The following is an 18,037-nucleotide window of genomic DNA, read 5'->3' as shown; positions in this document are numbered from 1 at the left end:
TTAAACCAGATAAGGAAAAAAATTCAAGTAGCTTAGTATGATTAAATCCTTTCTCTATATGCCTGTAGACTTGGCATTATGAGGACCAGGTCACTGGAAGGGCAGCTCAGTGCGCCAGTAACTAAACAGGCGTGTATCAGTGACTCTAATTTGGAATTCGGGGATTCCATGAGGATGTTGTGACCAGGAATAGTCCCAACAGATTTCATAGGTAAGCTCTCATGTGTACCAGTGTTGAGGATTTGTACAAATCTGCAATTCTCGGGTAAATATGTTGTCTTATGTCTACTTGTGGATCTAACGACAGAGAGAAGCCTCTAGATTCCTTGTTCAGAATATGACCTACACTCTGAAAAGTTAACAACTCTGTCTTTAGAGGAAAATTTCAAGTTAGCGATGTATAAGATGGCTAGAACTTATGGCGGATTTGATTGATTTACTGTTTAATTTTTCGTCAGTCATGACACTACGCCTCTATTCAAGACACCGCCCTCAACTGGAATATATGTTATCTCCCTTCCTTTCGAGCTTCCCTGTATGGCTATTTAATGTTTCTAATCGGACCAAAACATCGTCAAAAGTTTCAGTCTCCTATGTGCAGGTTACATATGTAAAGCTTCTACCATAAGACGTGAATTTAACACTGTGACTAATTTTCGTTTCTAAACCTAGATAAAATGTACACAAATAACCTGCACTCAGAAGAGAGGAGCTTATGACGACGTTTCGATCCGGTATGGACCATTTATAAAGTCACACTTTGTAAATAGTCCAAGTAGGACCGAAACTTCTTGGTAAGCTCCTCTCTCCTATCTCCGGGTTATTTGTGTGTTGTTCCTGTCACGGTATTGTCCTTTTTTATTATTTAGATAAAATATAGCTAAATTATTAGGCAAAACTACTGTATATTAACCAGAATTTATTTAATATTCTATACTCGTTATTATAACTGCACTGCTAGTTCTTCACTCTCTCCTTGGCATTCAGCATGAACTATCTCAAATGAAAGTTTTCTTCAGTATTAAAATAGTATAAAATACCGACAGGATTTTAGGTATGACATATTCAACAGTAAGGTATCTTTATTTCGAAACGTTACGCCAACACAGTAGGATTCTTCAGTCGAGTACAGAAAAGTTGGTAGAAGCAGAGATGTGTAGACGATATAATCAGCCCATCACTTTCTCCTTTTCCTAGTTACTATAATAAGAACAACATTACCTGGAGCTATGTTACTGGTGAAGTAGCCATGGAAGTCCAGAGCCATGAAGCAAATGAAAATAAGCAGCATTGATGCCATGTAGGTGGCGAAGTCCCAGAGAAATGTGGTCGTCCAGAGAGCCCATATTGGAGCTCCTGTCATTACCTGTACCTGCATATTTCAATAATTATTATTGTCAATAAAGTTGAAGGAGTAACGATGGGTTCTTCTCTACGTCCAACTTATATTAATGCCTTAATTTTTTTTTTTTTTTTTTTGAGAAAATAAGAGAAAACCTGACTGAATGCCAAAAGATCCCCGCCCTTCCTTCAGAGTGGAGGTATTTCACTTACCATATTCAAAACCCAAGTCTGGCTAACCGGTTTCCCAGAATCTCTTCAAAAATGTTACTGTGCCCAAACTCCAACAATACGACAACGTATATAAAAACATTTACCTCCACTCCTAGGTTCTCTACACATAAGCCGCTATGTATGATAATCTATGTAACTGTATTTGTTTATACCTGAATAAACTTAGTTACACAAGCATATTAAATGTCCATACCCCTGGCACTCAAAGCTTCCTTGGACTCCTCACTCCAACCATTCCTTGAATGACATATTTCTCCTTCCATTCTCCCCAAACTTATGGGCCCTCCAATTCATTCTATTTATATGTCATAATCTCTGAATGTCCAGACGACTCCAAACCTCTAAATAATCATTTCGGTAACCCTATACATCCTGATTTCCAGATTGAAATCTCTGCATAATATTCACATCACACATTACCCTCAAACACGATATCTTCACTGTTCCAGCCTCCTCCTCACTACAATATTTAAAACTCACACTTATTCAACAGTATTAGCACCAGTATAGATAATATTCTTTGACTCCACTTTTTTACCCGTCGCCAATTCTATGTACACTATTAATTTACTTATTTTATATATCCTCGCAAATTGTGCAAGTTTTATTCAGAATTTATTCAGAATTTCCGAAAATGACCGTATCACAGGCTAAAGATGACGCTGACAAATCTCTCTTTGTATTAAGTTCATTATCTAATTCCACTCCCCTTCCAAAAAAACCTAGCGTTTACTGCTTTTACAATTCCATCTATAAATAAATTAAACAACCTTACTGACATGACACATTCTTGTTTAAGCCCAATTTTCAATAGAAAATAAGCTCCCGCTCTCTTGAGCCTCGCTATCCTCACAAAAACTCTTTACTGCATTAGGTAAGCTACCACCTATTCCCCACATTTGCAACATCTGCCACACTGCTTCTCAATCCACCTTATCGAATGCGTTTTCTAAATTCATAAATAAAAAAACAGTACCTTACCTTTACTTCAACGTAAACATTAGGTCTACATATCCCCTACCTTACCTAAAACCTTAATGTTCTTCCTAATCCTACTATCTGTCTCAACCATAAATCTTTCATTAATAACTGCCATACACTTTACTCTGTATACTGAACAGTGTTATTCCTCAATAATTGTTATACACTCTTTTATTACTTGTTTCTTATACAATAAAACTCAGCATGGTCATTAGTTGACAAAATTAATAGTCGACATGTTCTATGAATGTATTTCAAATATATTTATGTTCCCGTGTAAATTAAGTGGTTTAGATATTTATAGGTGAACTGTAGCAGGAGTTATTTTTTTTAATTGTAAATCAAATTTGTGATTTCAGAACCTTGCTGACGATGCAGGAATACAATAGCAAAACTGGAGAAAATCAGACTTAGAGGTTCGTGCGCAATTCAGCTTTTTGAACAATTAATCACTAGGTAAGATGAGATTTTTTTTGTTAGATTGGGTCAAAAAATATTTTACATAAATTTGTAAAAAAAAAAAATCTGCAAAAAAGTCCGATTTTAAAGGGAGTTCGGCCTATTAGGCAGGTTCGGCTTACTAGGCATAATATATATATATATATATATATATATATATATATATATATATATATATATATATATATATATATATATAAATATATATATATATATATATATATATATATATATATATATATATATATATATATATATATATATATATATATATAAATATATATATATATATATATATATATATATATATATATATATATATATATATATATATATATATATATATAAACACTGATCTCTGGCTGAAGGAGACTCGAACCTACGAACCTTAGGACAAGGTATGCAGTGCTTTACCAATCTACCCACACTGGACAATGCTTTGGTGTGTAGCTTGTGCTACACGTTTGATCCAAGGCAGCAGCTTTCACACGTGTAGCGCAAGCTACACGCCAAGGTATTGTCCAGTGTGGGTAGATTGGTAAAGCACTGCGTACCTTGTCCTAAGGTTCGTAGGTTCGAGTCTCCTTCAGCCAGAGATCAGTGTTTGTGAATATTTCGCATGCTCTCGCGAATTCCTTGCATTGTTAAAATCTCTAGTAAGGCTGATGCATGCAGGGGATGAGACGAAAAGCTGTAAGCCTTCTCCCTGAAAGCTGGCTGCCTTGGATCAAACGTGTAGAGCAAGCTACACGCCAAGGTATTGTCCAGTGTGGGTAGATTGGTAAAGCACTGCGTACCTTGTCCTAACGTTCGTAGGTTCGAGTCTCCTTCAGCCAGAGATCAGTGTTTGTGTATATTTCGCATGCTCTCGCGAATTCCTTGCATGCATATATATATATATATATATATATATATATATATATATATATATATATATATATATATATATATATATATAAATATTCCTGCTGAGTCACTGAGGGTATCAGGAAGAATTTGTCTTATCAACTCGTTTGATGCTATGGAAGAGGACAGGAAAGCTGGTAGAGCAATCTTGGAGGATCTGCATACACCTAGCCCTCCAAGCCTGATCGGAAGTGAGGATTGCAACCACTGTCCATCTTCAAGGGAAAGATTCAATAGCATGGTCTTAAGGAGAGAGTCGTATTCCTTGAGTTTTGGACTGCTGAAGGCTGGGGAGCATCTCAGAAAGCAGGTAAGTTTTCGGATTGACAGGCACCTGGTGAGTAGGTAGAAGGCATCGTGTGTGTCAATGTCTTTCATCCTGCTTTCCATCGTCCGGAGGTCTGAGACTTTTTTTTCTAGGATCAGATCGATGGCATTGGACCCAAGAGGAGCACCAAGGAGAGTGCTATTGGCTGGATCAATGGCTCGTGCTCCTGGTAAAACGGCGCTAACATTCTGGATCATCTGTTGATTGGTAGAAACTATTTCACATATTGTGGGGTTTAAAGAAAGGCCCAGGCTTTCTTCCATGTCTTTAATTTTACTGATGTCCTCTAGGAGAGATTCTGTTATGCCAGCTAGGGTACCATCATCCAGGAACCAGATATTGAGCTCGCTGGAGAGTGCTTCTGTGACTTCCTTGATGACCAAACAGAATAGAAAGGGGGCGAGAGGATCCCCCTTTTGCACGCCCTCACATGAGTCAATTTCATGGTCCCCAAACAATAGTTTGGAAGTCACACTATAACACGATTCTATGAAGGGATAAAAGGAAGGGAAGCTTCTATAAACTGCTTGGAGAGCAGCATTCCTTCTGACTGAGTTGAAAGCGTTTTCAAATTCCAATTTGACCAAGGCTTTTTCATCGGACATGTTGTTGATATATACTCGTGCTGCGTGGGCAGCTGCTTCACAGCCCTGTTGAACGCCGAAACCGAGCTGAGTTGGTTTCTGCATTGCAGCAGCCTCTTGACTCACCCTTCTTACTGCAGCCTAGGTGACTAGGCGCCGAAGGGTGTTACCCACTGCAATGGGCCTGATTCCGCCATCCTTTTTCCGGAGGGCACAAAATGAGGCACCAAAGAAAAGGGGTCTGATGGCCTCTGGGACACTGACAGCCAGACACAGGTTGGAATATTTGGCGAGTTCAGACAGCAGCCTCTCTGAAACCTCACCAAGTGCTGGATCGAGTATTTGTTTTAAGTGTTGAGGCCTTAAACCGGTGAAACCTCCTGCTGAGCCCTGTGGAAATGACATAGCAGCTTTATACACATAAGCATCCTGTAAGGTTAGATGTTCGTCGCCTGCTGCAATGTCAGGGAGGTCAATGTTGGTACTGGGAGACATGGGTGGATGTTTGTCCTTCAGAGCTTGCGCCGTGCTGACGTCCTTGGGAGCGATGGTATCCTCACTGGTTACAAGTCTCAGAGCTACAATAGTATTACCCTCTTCTCTTTTTTTGCTAACTTGGGCTCTGATTTTTGAGGCGTCGGGTGTCCTGTTGTTGGCATTTGCCCGGCGGGTGTTTGTCGCCCTAGGGCCTAGGGGGAAGACGGACGAGGTTGCCATCCCTTGGGAATGCATTTATTGCCCTAAAAATTGCACTGCTGGCCTTGCTACTGGCAAGTCACAGTCGCTCCTCAAGAAGAGTCCCCGTGCTCCCCGTTGGGGAGGGGAACCTCTACCTCGACATCGATCTATTTCAAGATGAGTTACTCTAACAGAGTCAAAATCAAACCATCCAGTGGTCTGATCAATGACTCCACCAAGCTTGCCCTTGCTGTGGTTGTCAAGGGACTGACTGTCAAGATTAACACCATCCTATCCCTCCAAGAATCCTTCATTGTCGTCTGTGAAGACGATGTGGAGGCTGAGAAACTACTGACTGCACCTGCCCTGACCACTCTCGAACAACGTGGCTACAGGATCATGTCCTTTCCAGCCTTAAGGGCTAAGAGAACTGTTTTTCTGACGCGCCTGGATAAACTGATTACGACACAAACAACCGAAGATCTCAAGAAATCTGTCGAAGAGCAGAACCCATGGGCAAAAGTGGAAAGCATTACCAAGATTCCCACGGCCTCATCAATGTTAAAGATTACCTTCACTGACGCCACGATGGCTTCCCAAGCTACTACAGAGGGACTAGCTATTTACTACTACTTTATCAACACTAACCACATTGAAGCTGAGCGACACCATCATGTTACCCAATGCTGGAACTGTTACTCGTACCTTCACTTATCAAAAGACTGCACCACCAAGGACAAGAAGTTCTGCTCCACCTGTGGTTCTGAGGGACACGACTCCAAAGCATGTACTTCCAATGCTCCATTTAAGTGTCTTAACTGCAAAAATGACCATCACACTCTCGCTGCTAAGTGTCCCACTCGCCGAGAAATCATTAAAAAGAATATTGAAGCAGAACAGAAGAAGGTACCATCTAGATCACCCACGTATGCTGCTATCACCAAGCTACAGGCTGACACCACCTGAAAATCAACCCAGGAGTCCACCACCACTATCTCCACACCTGCATGTGACTCAACAAAAATACAGTACTGCCTACTGTATGCTCACATGCACAACATGGCAGCACCAGGCTCCTTCAACACTACCATCAATGAACTTTTCAGACTAAACAACATGCCGGCATTCACCTTCCCAGACTGTCCACCTTCTGCAGACATAATCAAGATCACCCAAGCACCAGAAAATATTACCACTCCTGTAACCACAACGCAAAATACAACAAACGCAACAACAACAACAAACTCCACCGCAACCACAGACCAATCAGCAGCCTCACCTGATCTACCTGAGACCGCCACCACCACTGCCGACCTACTCTCCGCATCTCCACTTCAATCACCGATGGCAAAAAAAGCCAAAAAACTTTCACCTGTGAATCCACCACAAGAAACTCCACCTCCATTAGAAACAATGACAGTTGACCTGAACCTCAGACCCACCGCACCTATCACCCTGTACACATGCACGCAAGACTGCCAGATGCTACATGCAGGCCAAGCTAAATATAATATACAATATGGCCACGTCAAGTACACTGTTGTACCACATACCGACCTACAGACCACCAACGCCTTACTAGAAGACCTAGGCAACGACAAACAGCACATGGTAAAACTTGTCCTGCTCTCAAAATCAGCATATAGAAGAATTACCAACGGCTCCTATACTAGCTGCCGCCTCCAGCCCACCTCTCGCCTCGCGCCAATCTCCACCAATCACAAGCCAGGCAACACCACGCTGATGAGATGCACACAGCAGTGCTCCCAAGTCATCGATCAAGTTTGCCTGCGTATCCTGACTCTCAAGCCCCTTCCCACAAACTCCTTCACGCACAGCTCTGCTGCTGGGTTAAGCCCTGGCTCTTTCTCTAAGACTAAGGACACTCCTCTCAAGATCTAGTCTTCGTCTATCCAGTCTTCCCCGCTCACCCCGTCGGGGTCTTACCTAGAATATCTTGCTTGCTTGCTTGCCCTAATAACATGTGTTGCTAGTGACCTGTCCCTCCTTGGTGGGACAGCCAAACAGGCATTGCCAAAAAGCAGCTGGTTGTGCCAGGATCTGTTGTTTGAAGGAGCTTCGTTGACTTTCTTCAGAAGGTCAGTGAATTTGCTAGCAGCTTGACGGCGAGCTGCTTTGGGGATGTGTGTCAGAGTCCTGGTGGATGTTAATTTGACTGCAGATTTGAGGTCCTCTGTAGAGGTGAAGTCATGGTAGCTGTCAGCCCTGTCTGCTGGGGGAGGCTGTTGGTTGTTCTCATTTGGAGCTCTCCTGGAGCCTAGACATCCATTGTGTGCACGGATGTTGCCAGTTGTGGGATTGAGTGCACAATCCCTGTAGCACACCCGGCAGATGCCTCGTGAACGACATCTTTGGCTCTGTAACCCGCGACTGCTTGTGACATTGCTGATATCGTGGGGGTGGGAGGGCGCCAGCTGTGGGGTGACTGGTGAAGGACAGCATGGATGCATGGGGGATGAGGGTAGGGAAGTAGCGAGCGGCGGAACTTGTAATTGGTGGGGCACTAAACGGCAACACCCTTGGTCAGGAAGTCAGTGGCCCTAGGCTGTAATTATTATTTTACTACATGTAAACCACACAATAACCAAATTCTGTAAACTCAGCATTGTAATCCTTGAACATTAAAATGGTATAAAATACCGACAGGTTGTTAGGTAAGACACATATGCAACAGTTAGGTATCTTTATTATGAAACGTTTCGCCTACACAGTAGGCTTCTTCTCCATATTGTTTCATACTATGGAACAATGCTCTTCTCCAGACTGAGGGACTGACCACCTCAAAACTTTAAGGGTGATGGACTGATTACATCGTCTTCATGTATCTTCTGCTTCTATCAACTTTTCTGTACTTGACTGAAGAAGCCTACTGTGTAGGCGAAACGTTTCATAATAAAGATACCTAACTGTTGCATATGTGTCTTACCTAACAACATTGTAATCCTTATAGAGAATAAGCTTCGAATTGAATTGAATTGAATTGAAGGGAGGGGATCAGGGATGGGGTGCTGAGGGAGTGGCCCTGTATGTTCGCTCAAGATGCCCATCACTGACTAACATTTGCTAATTGTTATACACTTAATGTTCCATTTAGAAAAAAAACCCGCCATTTGGAACACTAATCACCATGCTCACACTATTAACCGAGGTGTTCTTCTGTTCACCATCCAACGACCGTGTCGTGGGCGGCCACTTCTTCCCCCAACCCACGACCCCGGCCGGGCACAGATGTAAGCAAAACCTCCTCCACACCTCCACTGCCAGGATCCCCTCACCACCGCTACTCCCCAAATCCCAACATGCACACTGCACTTTCACTGATACAGAAGTAACGGTCTGATGCAGAGGATTGTCACAACTCTGTGGTCTCCGGTGGATACTCACGATGATGTCTGCCGAAACTGGCCTTTGTAAACAATGTCGGTTCTTGGTTTCCACACAGAATGTATGGAGCACCACACACACACACACACACACACATACACACACACACACACACACACACACACACACACACATATATATATATATATATATATATATATATATATATATATATATATATATATATATATATATATATATATATATATATATATATGTCGTGCAGAATATGTAAAACTGGCCATTTAGCAAGAACTCATTTAAAATTAAGTCCATTCTAAAATTTTCTATTATACATTTAAAGATATATTTTTTTCATTAATGTTATTGTAAAAAATTTTAATTTTTCTCCAAAAGAATCTTAGAAAACTTACCTAACCTTATTATAACAAGAACAATTTATTTTAGCCTAACCAAACTAAATATATTTTAGATTTGCTTACAGTAATTTAATACTAAACAAACACAGTGAAATATATTTTTTTTTTTAGGTTCAGAATGATTTCGGCAAAATTATTGCATACACAAATTTTCACTTGTCCTATATGGCAAGATGAGCGTTGCTATTTAAGCCAAGATCGCAAGTTCTCCCTATTCAGCACGTGTGGAGAAATTTTCTCCAGGAGGGGGGTATCAACCCCCTTCAGCCCTTTCAGCCCCTTCAGCCCCTTTCAGCCCTGAGGGGCCAAGCCCTCTCAGAAGGGGCGAGCGTCTTGTTTACTGCTACAGTGAGTAATTAATCACAGATGCCATACTGCGACGTGGTCAAGTGACCTCTGCCCCTTACAGCGGTGTTGCAAAGTGTATTCTAATAAGAGACAGTATATTTCTTATTTTAGCAGGACAATTAAGGAAAATCCTGCTCCCACTTTATTACCATGGTAAAAATAGTGGACATTGTTGTCTATGCTTAAGACAGCAAGAATCAAACATTCTGCTTTGCTTCATCGAGGAAGTGGCAAGGAAGCAAGGTACTAGGTCAGCTTTTTTTTTTTTTTTTGTGCTAGGGGAGCAATGCCGTGGGGTGCTGTGGCGTCGGGGAGATTACTTTTGACTCTACTGAGAGTGACACTGACGCCAGGATAACTAACAAAGAACACTGATCTGTGCGTTAGTGTGGACAAAGTGTCTCACAAAACACGATAAACACTTACAAAGAAGTGTGATCAACTTCTTAGTGATATTGTGTGAACAATTATTGATGAACAGTGTAACAACGAGTGTTGCGATCCAACAGAGTGTAGTGCGACATTCTTCAAAGAACACTATTCTTCAATCAACTCAACGGATATCTGGGCGTAATTATGGGTCAGATACATATACCCAGGTAAGTGTTCTAACTCGTGATGTACTACTATTGACTGCGCAGTTGAGTATAAAGTCGTGAGTTAGTCACTTATCATAAACCCCGGTGATATGCGGACCATTGAGTCCACACAAGTAAGTCGTCAGCCATCATTGAATGAAATATGCTGACATTACACCCCCTAGGGGTAATTTATAATCTTACAAATTATATTTCTTGACAGCCCATGTTGAGATGGTTTCAACAGCTTCTAGACCTCGTCTGCAGGGGCGGCTGTGTAGACGATTTGCTGTCTTTTATCAGCTAAGTGTTCACTATATTTATATTTATAAATATCTTAGCTGGTAAAGCCATTTCTCAACAGAATTGGTCCTTTGAACCGGATAAAGGCCACACTGTGGTCCAAATATGTTGTTCTACAGTGTACAAATAACCTACGAACCAAGGTACTTCGAAAAAAGCTGTAAAACTAGTGTTTTACAATATAAATCAGTATAAATGAGTCCCTCCAGACTCAATCACAGAGAATGGGCAGCCAAAAGAAAACGGGCGCTCACCCAGCGTTCACCTAAAGAAAACAGGAGCTGAGTGACTCACCCACACCCTCCATCCACTGCTCCAATCTCGAAAGTGCTGATTAAGACAACAGCAATCCAATTGATGTTCAGTTTGTCTGAGTGTATATACACAGTGTTTATAATGTTTATAGACAGAAATTAAGAGACAAGATTGTGTTAAAGTTTGTTTCTTATAGATATACCTGTTATATTAAAGGAACTTATATATAAAGTGGAAGCTTTCAAATATATATTAACAGTGAAATTTATATATGTGTAAGTAATATTCACGTGTGATTTACAGTTATACAGTGACATTTATAGTGTATAGTGAATGAAGTGTATAACGTTGTTCATGATTAATCATCGTGGTCAGGCTGACACAGCAAACTCAAGCCATAAATACCAGCCACATGTACTGTGTACCCTTCATGGTCATTGACCCTGAGGTTAAGCTTAGTAGGTCAGTAGTGTCTGACTGATTATTGCTGACTTAAGCATAACAAAAACTCAGCTGTTTATAGCAGTTGAGTGTTTTTTAAACACTCTAAGTGTGGTGCTAGAATTTTCAATATACCATTAAAATGACTTGTTTGAAAACTCAGTTTCAGTCTTTACAGACTAAGATTACACAATTAGAAAATCTAATTTCAGTCTGTATAGGATTAACTCAAGATACAAACATAGATTTTGATGATCTTGAGGTCAAATTCGAATTATTTACACAACGTCTGGAAATAATTAATTCAGACTATACACATGAAAATAAATTTCTTGAATCAGATCCGTCTGAGGATGAAATTAAAAATGTTTTGGATACTTTTAGTAATCAACAGTTAAGGTGGACAGGAGTACAGGCTATCTGCCGCAAAACTCTGTCACAGAGACCTACTGTAACTAGTGGTCAAACACCTGTTACACCTGTAACAACAACAAGTGTCCCATTACCAAGCTTACCTACATTGTCATTACCTATTTTCCAAGGTCATAATTATGAAGAATTCATTAGTGGTTTTCAGTCCATAGTAAATTCACGAACTGACATAGATGAGATTGCTAAGTTCAGTTACCTTAAATGTCTTGTGAAGGGAGAACCCTATGAACTGATTAAGTCATTTCTGGTGGTCAAAGGCAATTATCAAATAGCCTTACGTGTCTTAGCACACAATTACTTCGATGCTGACAAGGCCAGAGTTAGACATGCAGTCTTAATATCAAGCTTGAAGCCACCCAAACATTGTTTTTCAGACTTACAGGCATTTAGAATTACATTAGACAATAGTCTCAGATCTCTAGATGCTAAATATGACCTAAGGCAATGTGATTGGTTTATCAGTGGTATTGTACAAGATAAGTTGTCACCACAAACTACTGAACGATTAAATATTATGTTCAATAAACGCTATTTCACTTGTGAGGAAATTAGCAATGGTTTACAAACAATAGTTTCATGCATGCAAGCAACGAGACAAGATGAAAAATCCACAAATCCAGTGGATAATAAACCTTCAACTCAGTATAAAAAGAGTATACCTACTCCCACTAAACCACAGAATGGGAAATCCCATATACGCATTTATCAAGCTGTGAATACAACAGACAGTAAACAGACTGTCATACATAAACGTACTCCAAAATGTGTACTTTGTGATGGAACACATTGGGCACAGTATTGTAGTCAATACACATCAATGGAGGCACGTAAACAACGTGTTCATCAGCTGAAAAGGTGCATCGAGTGTTTAGGTGAACACAAGGGAGGAAAATGCCTAGCCAGAATCACTGTTGGTCTAGGAAACAGGAAAAAGACAGTAGAAGCTGTGGTAGTAGATGATTTGCCTAAGTCTGTGCAGATCCAGGGATTAAAAGAAACAATTGCAGCACTGAAAGCAGCTAAGGTCAAGTTAGCCTGTCCTGACATACAGACGGGCACAATTAGTCCAATTGATTTAATCATTGGAAGTGATTATTATCACTGTTTTGTGCAAAATATAGTAAGTAAACATGATGTTCACTTGCTGAAAACATCAGGAGGCCACATGATATGTGGTCCCATTCCCTCTCAAAGTGGGAAAGAAGCTGATACTGATTCAGTGGAAAATGTACTAGTTACGAGAATAACCGCTGATCATGTACCACAGCAAAAATTATCATTACTGGAAGAAATGAATGAACCAGTTGATAAGTTGTGGGATTTAGATGCGATTGGTATTGATGTAAATAAACCAAGCCCACAAGAGTCTCAGACTTATAACCAATATTTGGACACTGTCAAATATAAAGATGGACAGTATTGGGTTAGGTTACCATGGAAATTAAATCCACCACATCTGCCTAGCAATTATCGCATGGCTTTCGGACAGATGAAAGCACAAATACATGAGCTCAGGAAGAATCCAGAGTTACTGACTGTCTACGATAATATCATACAAGAACAGTTGGACAATAAATTCATTGAGGAAATAGTTGAAGATAAGTTGAAGACAAACGCTCATTATCTCCCGCACCATGGAGTCAGAAAAGATTCTGAAACCACTCCACTACGTGTTGTATATAATTGCAGCGCACGTGCAAATAAAGATGTAGCAAGTCTTAATGACTGTCTGATGACCGGACCCTCACTAACTGAGAAGCTTGGAGACGTGCTTATGAAATTTCGCACAAACCCATATGCCTACACGGCTGATATTTCCAAGGCTTTCTTAAGAGTAGGACTACAAGAAATAGATAGAGATTATACTCGATTCTTGTGGCCTGAAAATGCACATGATCTTCAAAGTCCTGTGAAAACTTATCGTTTCAAATCAGTATTATTTGGTGCAACATCCTCTCCATTCTTACTAGAAGCTACTCTGAATACACATTTGAAGAAATCTGAAAGTTCCTTCAAAGAAATCTTAAAGAAAAGTTTCTATGTGGACAATCTTCAAGGTACTGTGAATTAAGAGGAGGATTTGAAATCCTTATACAGAGAAGCTAACAAGGAGATGAAAGAAGCAAATATGCCTCTAAGGATGTGGAATACAAATTCAAAGCAATTAAGGGAACTTATCAAAGAAGATTTCGCTGAAGCTGAAATACCTGATTGCAACAATATGCTGGGACTTAATTGGAACACACAGGAAGATACTTTGAGTCTCAAAGGGATAAACAATAAACCATGCAGTACACTCACTAAACGTAGTTTACTGTCAGAGGTATCACAATGTTTTGATCCTCTAGGACTCGTCTCACCAATTACCATAAAGGGTAAAATGCTGATGCAAGATGCATGGAAGCTCAAAATAGGATGGGATCTGAACTTGCCTCTAGAAATGAGTCAAGCATGGGATGAAATAGCCAAGGAGTATAAACAACTTCATCAAATTAAATTTCCCAGACAAATAGGTCAAGAGGGAAACAAGTGCACATTACATGTGTTCTGTGATGCGTCAACCAGAGGTTATGGCGCTGTAGCTTACATGAGTAATGCTGAAGGAAGTACACTAATTACTTCAAAGGCCAGGTAGCACCCTTGAAGGTCAGAACAGTACCACAATTGGAACTGACAGCACTCTATGTAGGTACAAAATTAGCTGTCTATCTCAACAAAGTACTTGATCATCTCACTATTGAAAAAACCGTGATCTGGAGTGATAATGAAGCAGTTCTCCAGTGGTTAAGAAATAATAAGAGTAAGCTGGTCTATGTACAGAACAGAGTAGCAGAAATAAAAGAGATGCAGAGAGATTATATCTTTCTCCACGTCTCTACCCAAGAGAATCCAGCTGACATGTTGTCACGTGGTGTCCCACTCAAGAAATTTGTGGATAATAAATTATGGCTCCACGGACCGAACTGGCTCTCTAATGAAAATAACTGGCCTCAGCACAAAGTTCACATTATGCCAGAAGAAAACAGTCTGCTTGAACACAGCAGAAATAAGTTGTGTAAATACTGCAGACACAACAGAAATAGTCATTGATGGATCTAAATACTCATCTTTGGGTAAACTCTTAAGAGTTACAGCTCTTGTCTTTAAATTCATTAAAGGAATAAAACCTGATTATGAATATCTTGAACCCATTAAATACTGGGTGAAACTAATACGGAAAGATGTTTTCTCTACAGAATATAAATTTCTAGAAACACAAGATAAATCCCCAAAGAAACCTGTCATGATTAATTCTTTAGGACTTTATCTCGACTCAGAAAAGATTATAAGATGTCGAGGAAGAATTCATAATTCTTCACTACCTAAAGAAGCCATACATCCAATATTTATCCCCAAGAATCATTGGCTAACAAAACTGATTGTGCAAAACGCCCACAGTAACGTGTTACATGGTGGGGTAGCTGACACACTTTGTCATATACGACAATCCTACTGGATACCTCAAGGTCGACAAAGTGTGAAAAAACAAACAAAGGACTGTATTACTTGTCGTCACTACGATATGCGAGTATGTCAGTATCCAGGTCCACCTCCATATCCCTCTGAAAGAGTTTGTCATATCACTCCATTTGAGGTGACAGGTGTAGATTACACTGGACCAATAATTTTAACCAAAACAGTTGACAAAGTTCCCATCAAGGTGTACATCTGTTTGTTCACTTGTGCTACGACTAGAGCAGTACATCTAGAAGTAGCCACTGACATGTCTGCTGAAACCTTTATCAAATTATTCAGAAGGTTTGCAGCCAGAAGGGCATGTCCCAGACTGATGATTTCAGATAATGCAACGAACTTTGTTGCTGGTGCTGCTTATATAAGCAAGATCTTTGATCAACCAGAAGTACAACAGATGCTGAATCAACGCAGTTGTCGTTGGAGATACATTCCTCCTAAATCTCCATGGCACGGCGGATTTTATGAAAGAATGATCGGCATTGTAAAACGTTGTTTCAGGAAGACTCTTCATCGTCAGAGAATAGACTTAGAAGAATTCCGTACAGTTGTGACTGAAATAGAAAATAGAGTTAACAACAGACCTCTAACTTATGTTACCGATGATCTGGACAATTTAGAAGTGTTAAGTCCATCTCATTTACTACATGGCAGAAGGCTCGAACCTGTTCCTCCCATGAATGATAAAGAAATCATAGAAGATCCTACTTATTTCGAACCTGAGCAACTCAGACGTAAATTCAAACACCTTAGTAAAGTGATTGAACGTTGGGAGAAAATTTGGCGAGAAGACTATCTCACCTCATTGAGAGAACACTTCTATGGAGCTGGTGTTCCTGAAAATCATAAGTCCTTATAACCTGGTGACATAGTGATTATTGACAATGATGGTCCGAGGTCCCAATGGCCACTTGGAAAAATTGTGACCATATATCCTGATGCAAATGGAATCATCAGGACAGTCGATGTTTTAAACAAAGGTGTAGTGAATAAGCGGACAATAAATAAACTAGTGCCGTTAGAATTACACAGTGTTGAAAACAAAATTAGTGATTCTCCAGAAACCGCACAGACTAAAGCTGTTCAGAAAAGACAAGCAGCAGTGGTGGCGAGTGAGAAAATCAAATTAATGTTAAGTGATGAATAGTTCACCTGCAGCGAACCTCTGCCACCCCCCAGTGTGGAGAAATTTTCTCCAGGAGGGGGGTATAAGCCCCCTTCAGCCCTTTCAGCCCCTTCAGCCCCTTTCAGCCCTGAGGGGCCAAGCCCTCTCAGAAGGGGCGAGCATCTTGTTTACTGCTACAATGAGTAATTGATCACAGATGCCATACTGCGACGTGGTCAAGTGACCTCTGCCCCTTACAGCAGTGTTGCAAAGTGTATTCTAATAAGAGACAGTATATTTCTTATTTTAGCAGGACAATTAAGGAAAATCCTGCTTCCACTTTATTACCATGGTAAAAATAGTGGACATTGTTGTCTATGCTTAAGACAGCAAGAATCAAACATTCTGCTTTGCTTCATCGAGGAAGTGGCAAGGAAGCAAGGTACTAGGTCAGCTTTTTTTTTGTGCTAGGGGAGCAACGGCGTGGGGCGCTGTGGCGTCGGGGAGATTACTTTTGACTCTACTGAGAGTGACACTGACGCCAGGATAACCAACAAAGAACACTGATTTGTGCGTTAGTGTGGACAAAGTGTCTCACAAAACACGATAAACACTTACAGAGAAGTGTGATTAACTTCTTAGTGATATTGTGTGAACAATTATTGATGAACAGTGTAACAACGAGTGTTGCAATCCAACAGAGTGTAGTGCGACATTCTTCAAAGAACACTATTCTTCAATCAACTCAACGGATATCCGGGCGTAATTACGGGTCAGATACATATACCCAGGTAAGTGTTCTAACTCATGATGTACTACTATTGACTGCGCAGTTGAGTATAAAGTCGTGAGTTAGTCACTTATCATAAACCCCGGTGATATGCGGACCATTGAGTCCACACAAGTAAGTCGTCAGCCATCATTGAATGAAATATGCTGACATAACACCCCCTAGGGGTAATTTATAATCTTACAAATTATATTTTTTGACAGCCCATGTTGAGATGGTTTCGACAGCTTCTAGACCTCGTCTGCAGGGGCGGCTGTCTAGACGATTTGCTGTCTTTTATCAGCTAAGTGTTCACTATATTTATATTTATAAATATCTTAGCTGGTAAAGCCATTTCTCAACAGCACGACATATATATATATATATATATATATATATATATATATATATATATATATATATATATATATATATATATATATATGAACTACAACAGCAAATATAGCATTAAAATTTGAAGAGAGTCTATGACTGACAGAAATATTATCTAATAATGTTTCATGATTATAGTATTGATTTTAATATAAATAATAGTTCTGGGTTATATAAATTATATTAATTTATAAGTAGTAAAATTTGTGAGGGATTCTTTGCTATATTAAAGTGATGTCACGAATATTTAAGTGACATTATAAGGCTGAGTTGATATTTCAGCTTTATAAGCCTTCTGCTCACCTGATATTTTACCGTTTGTTGATAATGTAATTAATCAAGAAAACGTTTGGAATATATATATATATATATATATATATATATATATATATATATATATATATATATATATATATATATATATATATATATATATATATATATATATATATATATATATTATATATATATATATATATATATATATATATATATATATATATATATATATATATATATATATATATATATATATATATATATATATATATATATATATATATATATATATATATATATATATATATATATATATATATATATA

The 18,037-nt window shown here is 39.4% G+C and overlaps 1 protein-coding gene across 1 annotated transcript in view; it reads right to left on the bottom strand.

Moving 5' to 3' along the window:
* The window catches only part of LOC128686026 (phospholipid-transporting ATPase ABCA3), a gene marked incomplete at its 5' end in the record, with an annotated part of 271,789 nt that overhangs the window by 58,099 nt on the left and 195,653 nt on the right, over positions 1–18,037 (bottom strand). Inside the window, 1 exon segment of the mRNA XM_070083439.1 lies at positions 1,222–1,372. Coding sequence (XP_069939540.1) covers positions 1,222–1,372 — 151 coding nt within the window.

The sequence above is a fragment of the Cherax quadricarinatus genome, chromosome 9, assembly GCF_038502225.1.
Source record: "Cherax quadricarinatus isolate ZL_2023a chromosome 9, ASM3850222v1, whole genome shotgun sequence".
Taxonomy (NCBI): Eukaryota; Metazoa; Arthropoda; class Malacostraca; order Decapoda; family Parastacidae; genus Cherax; species Cherax quadricarinatus.
Note: the sequence above shows the minus strand (reverse complement) of the source record. Positions and strands in the feature narration are given on the sequence as shown.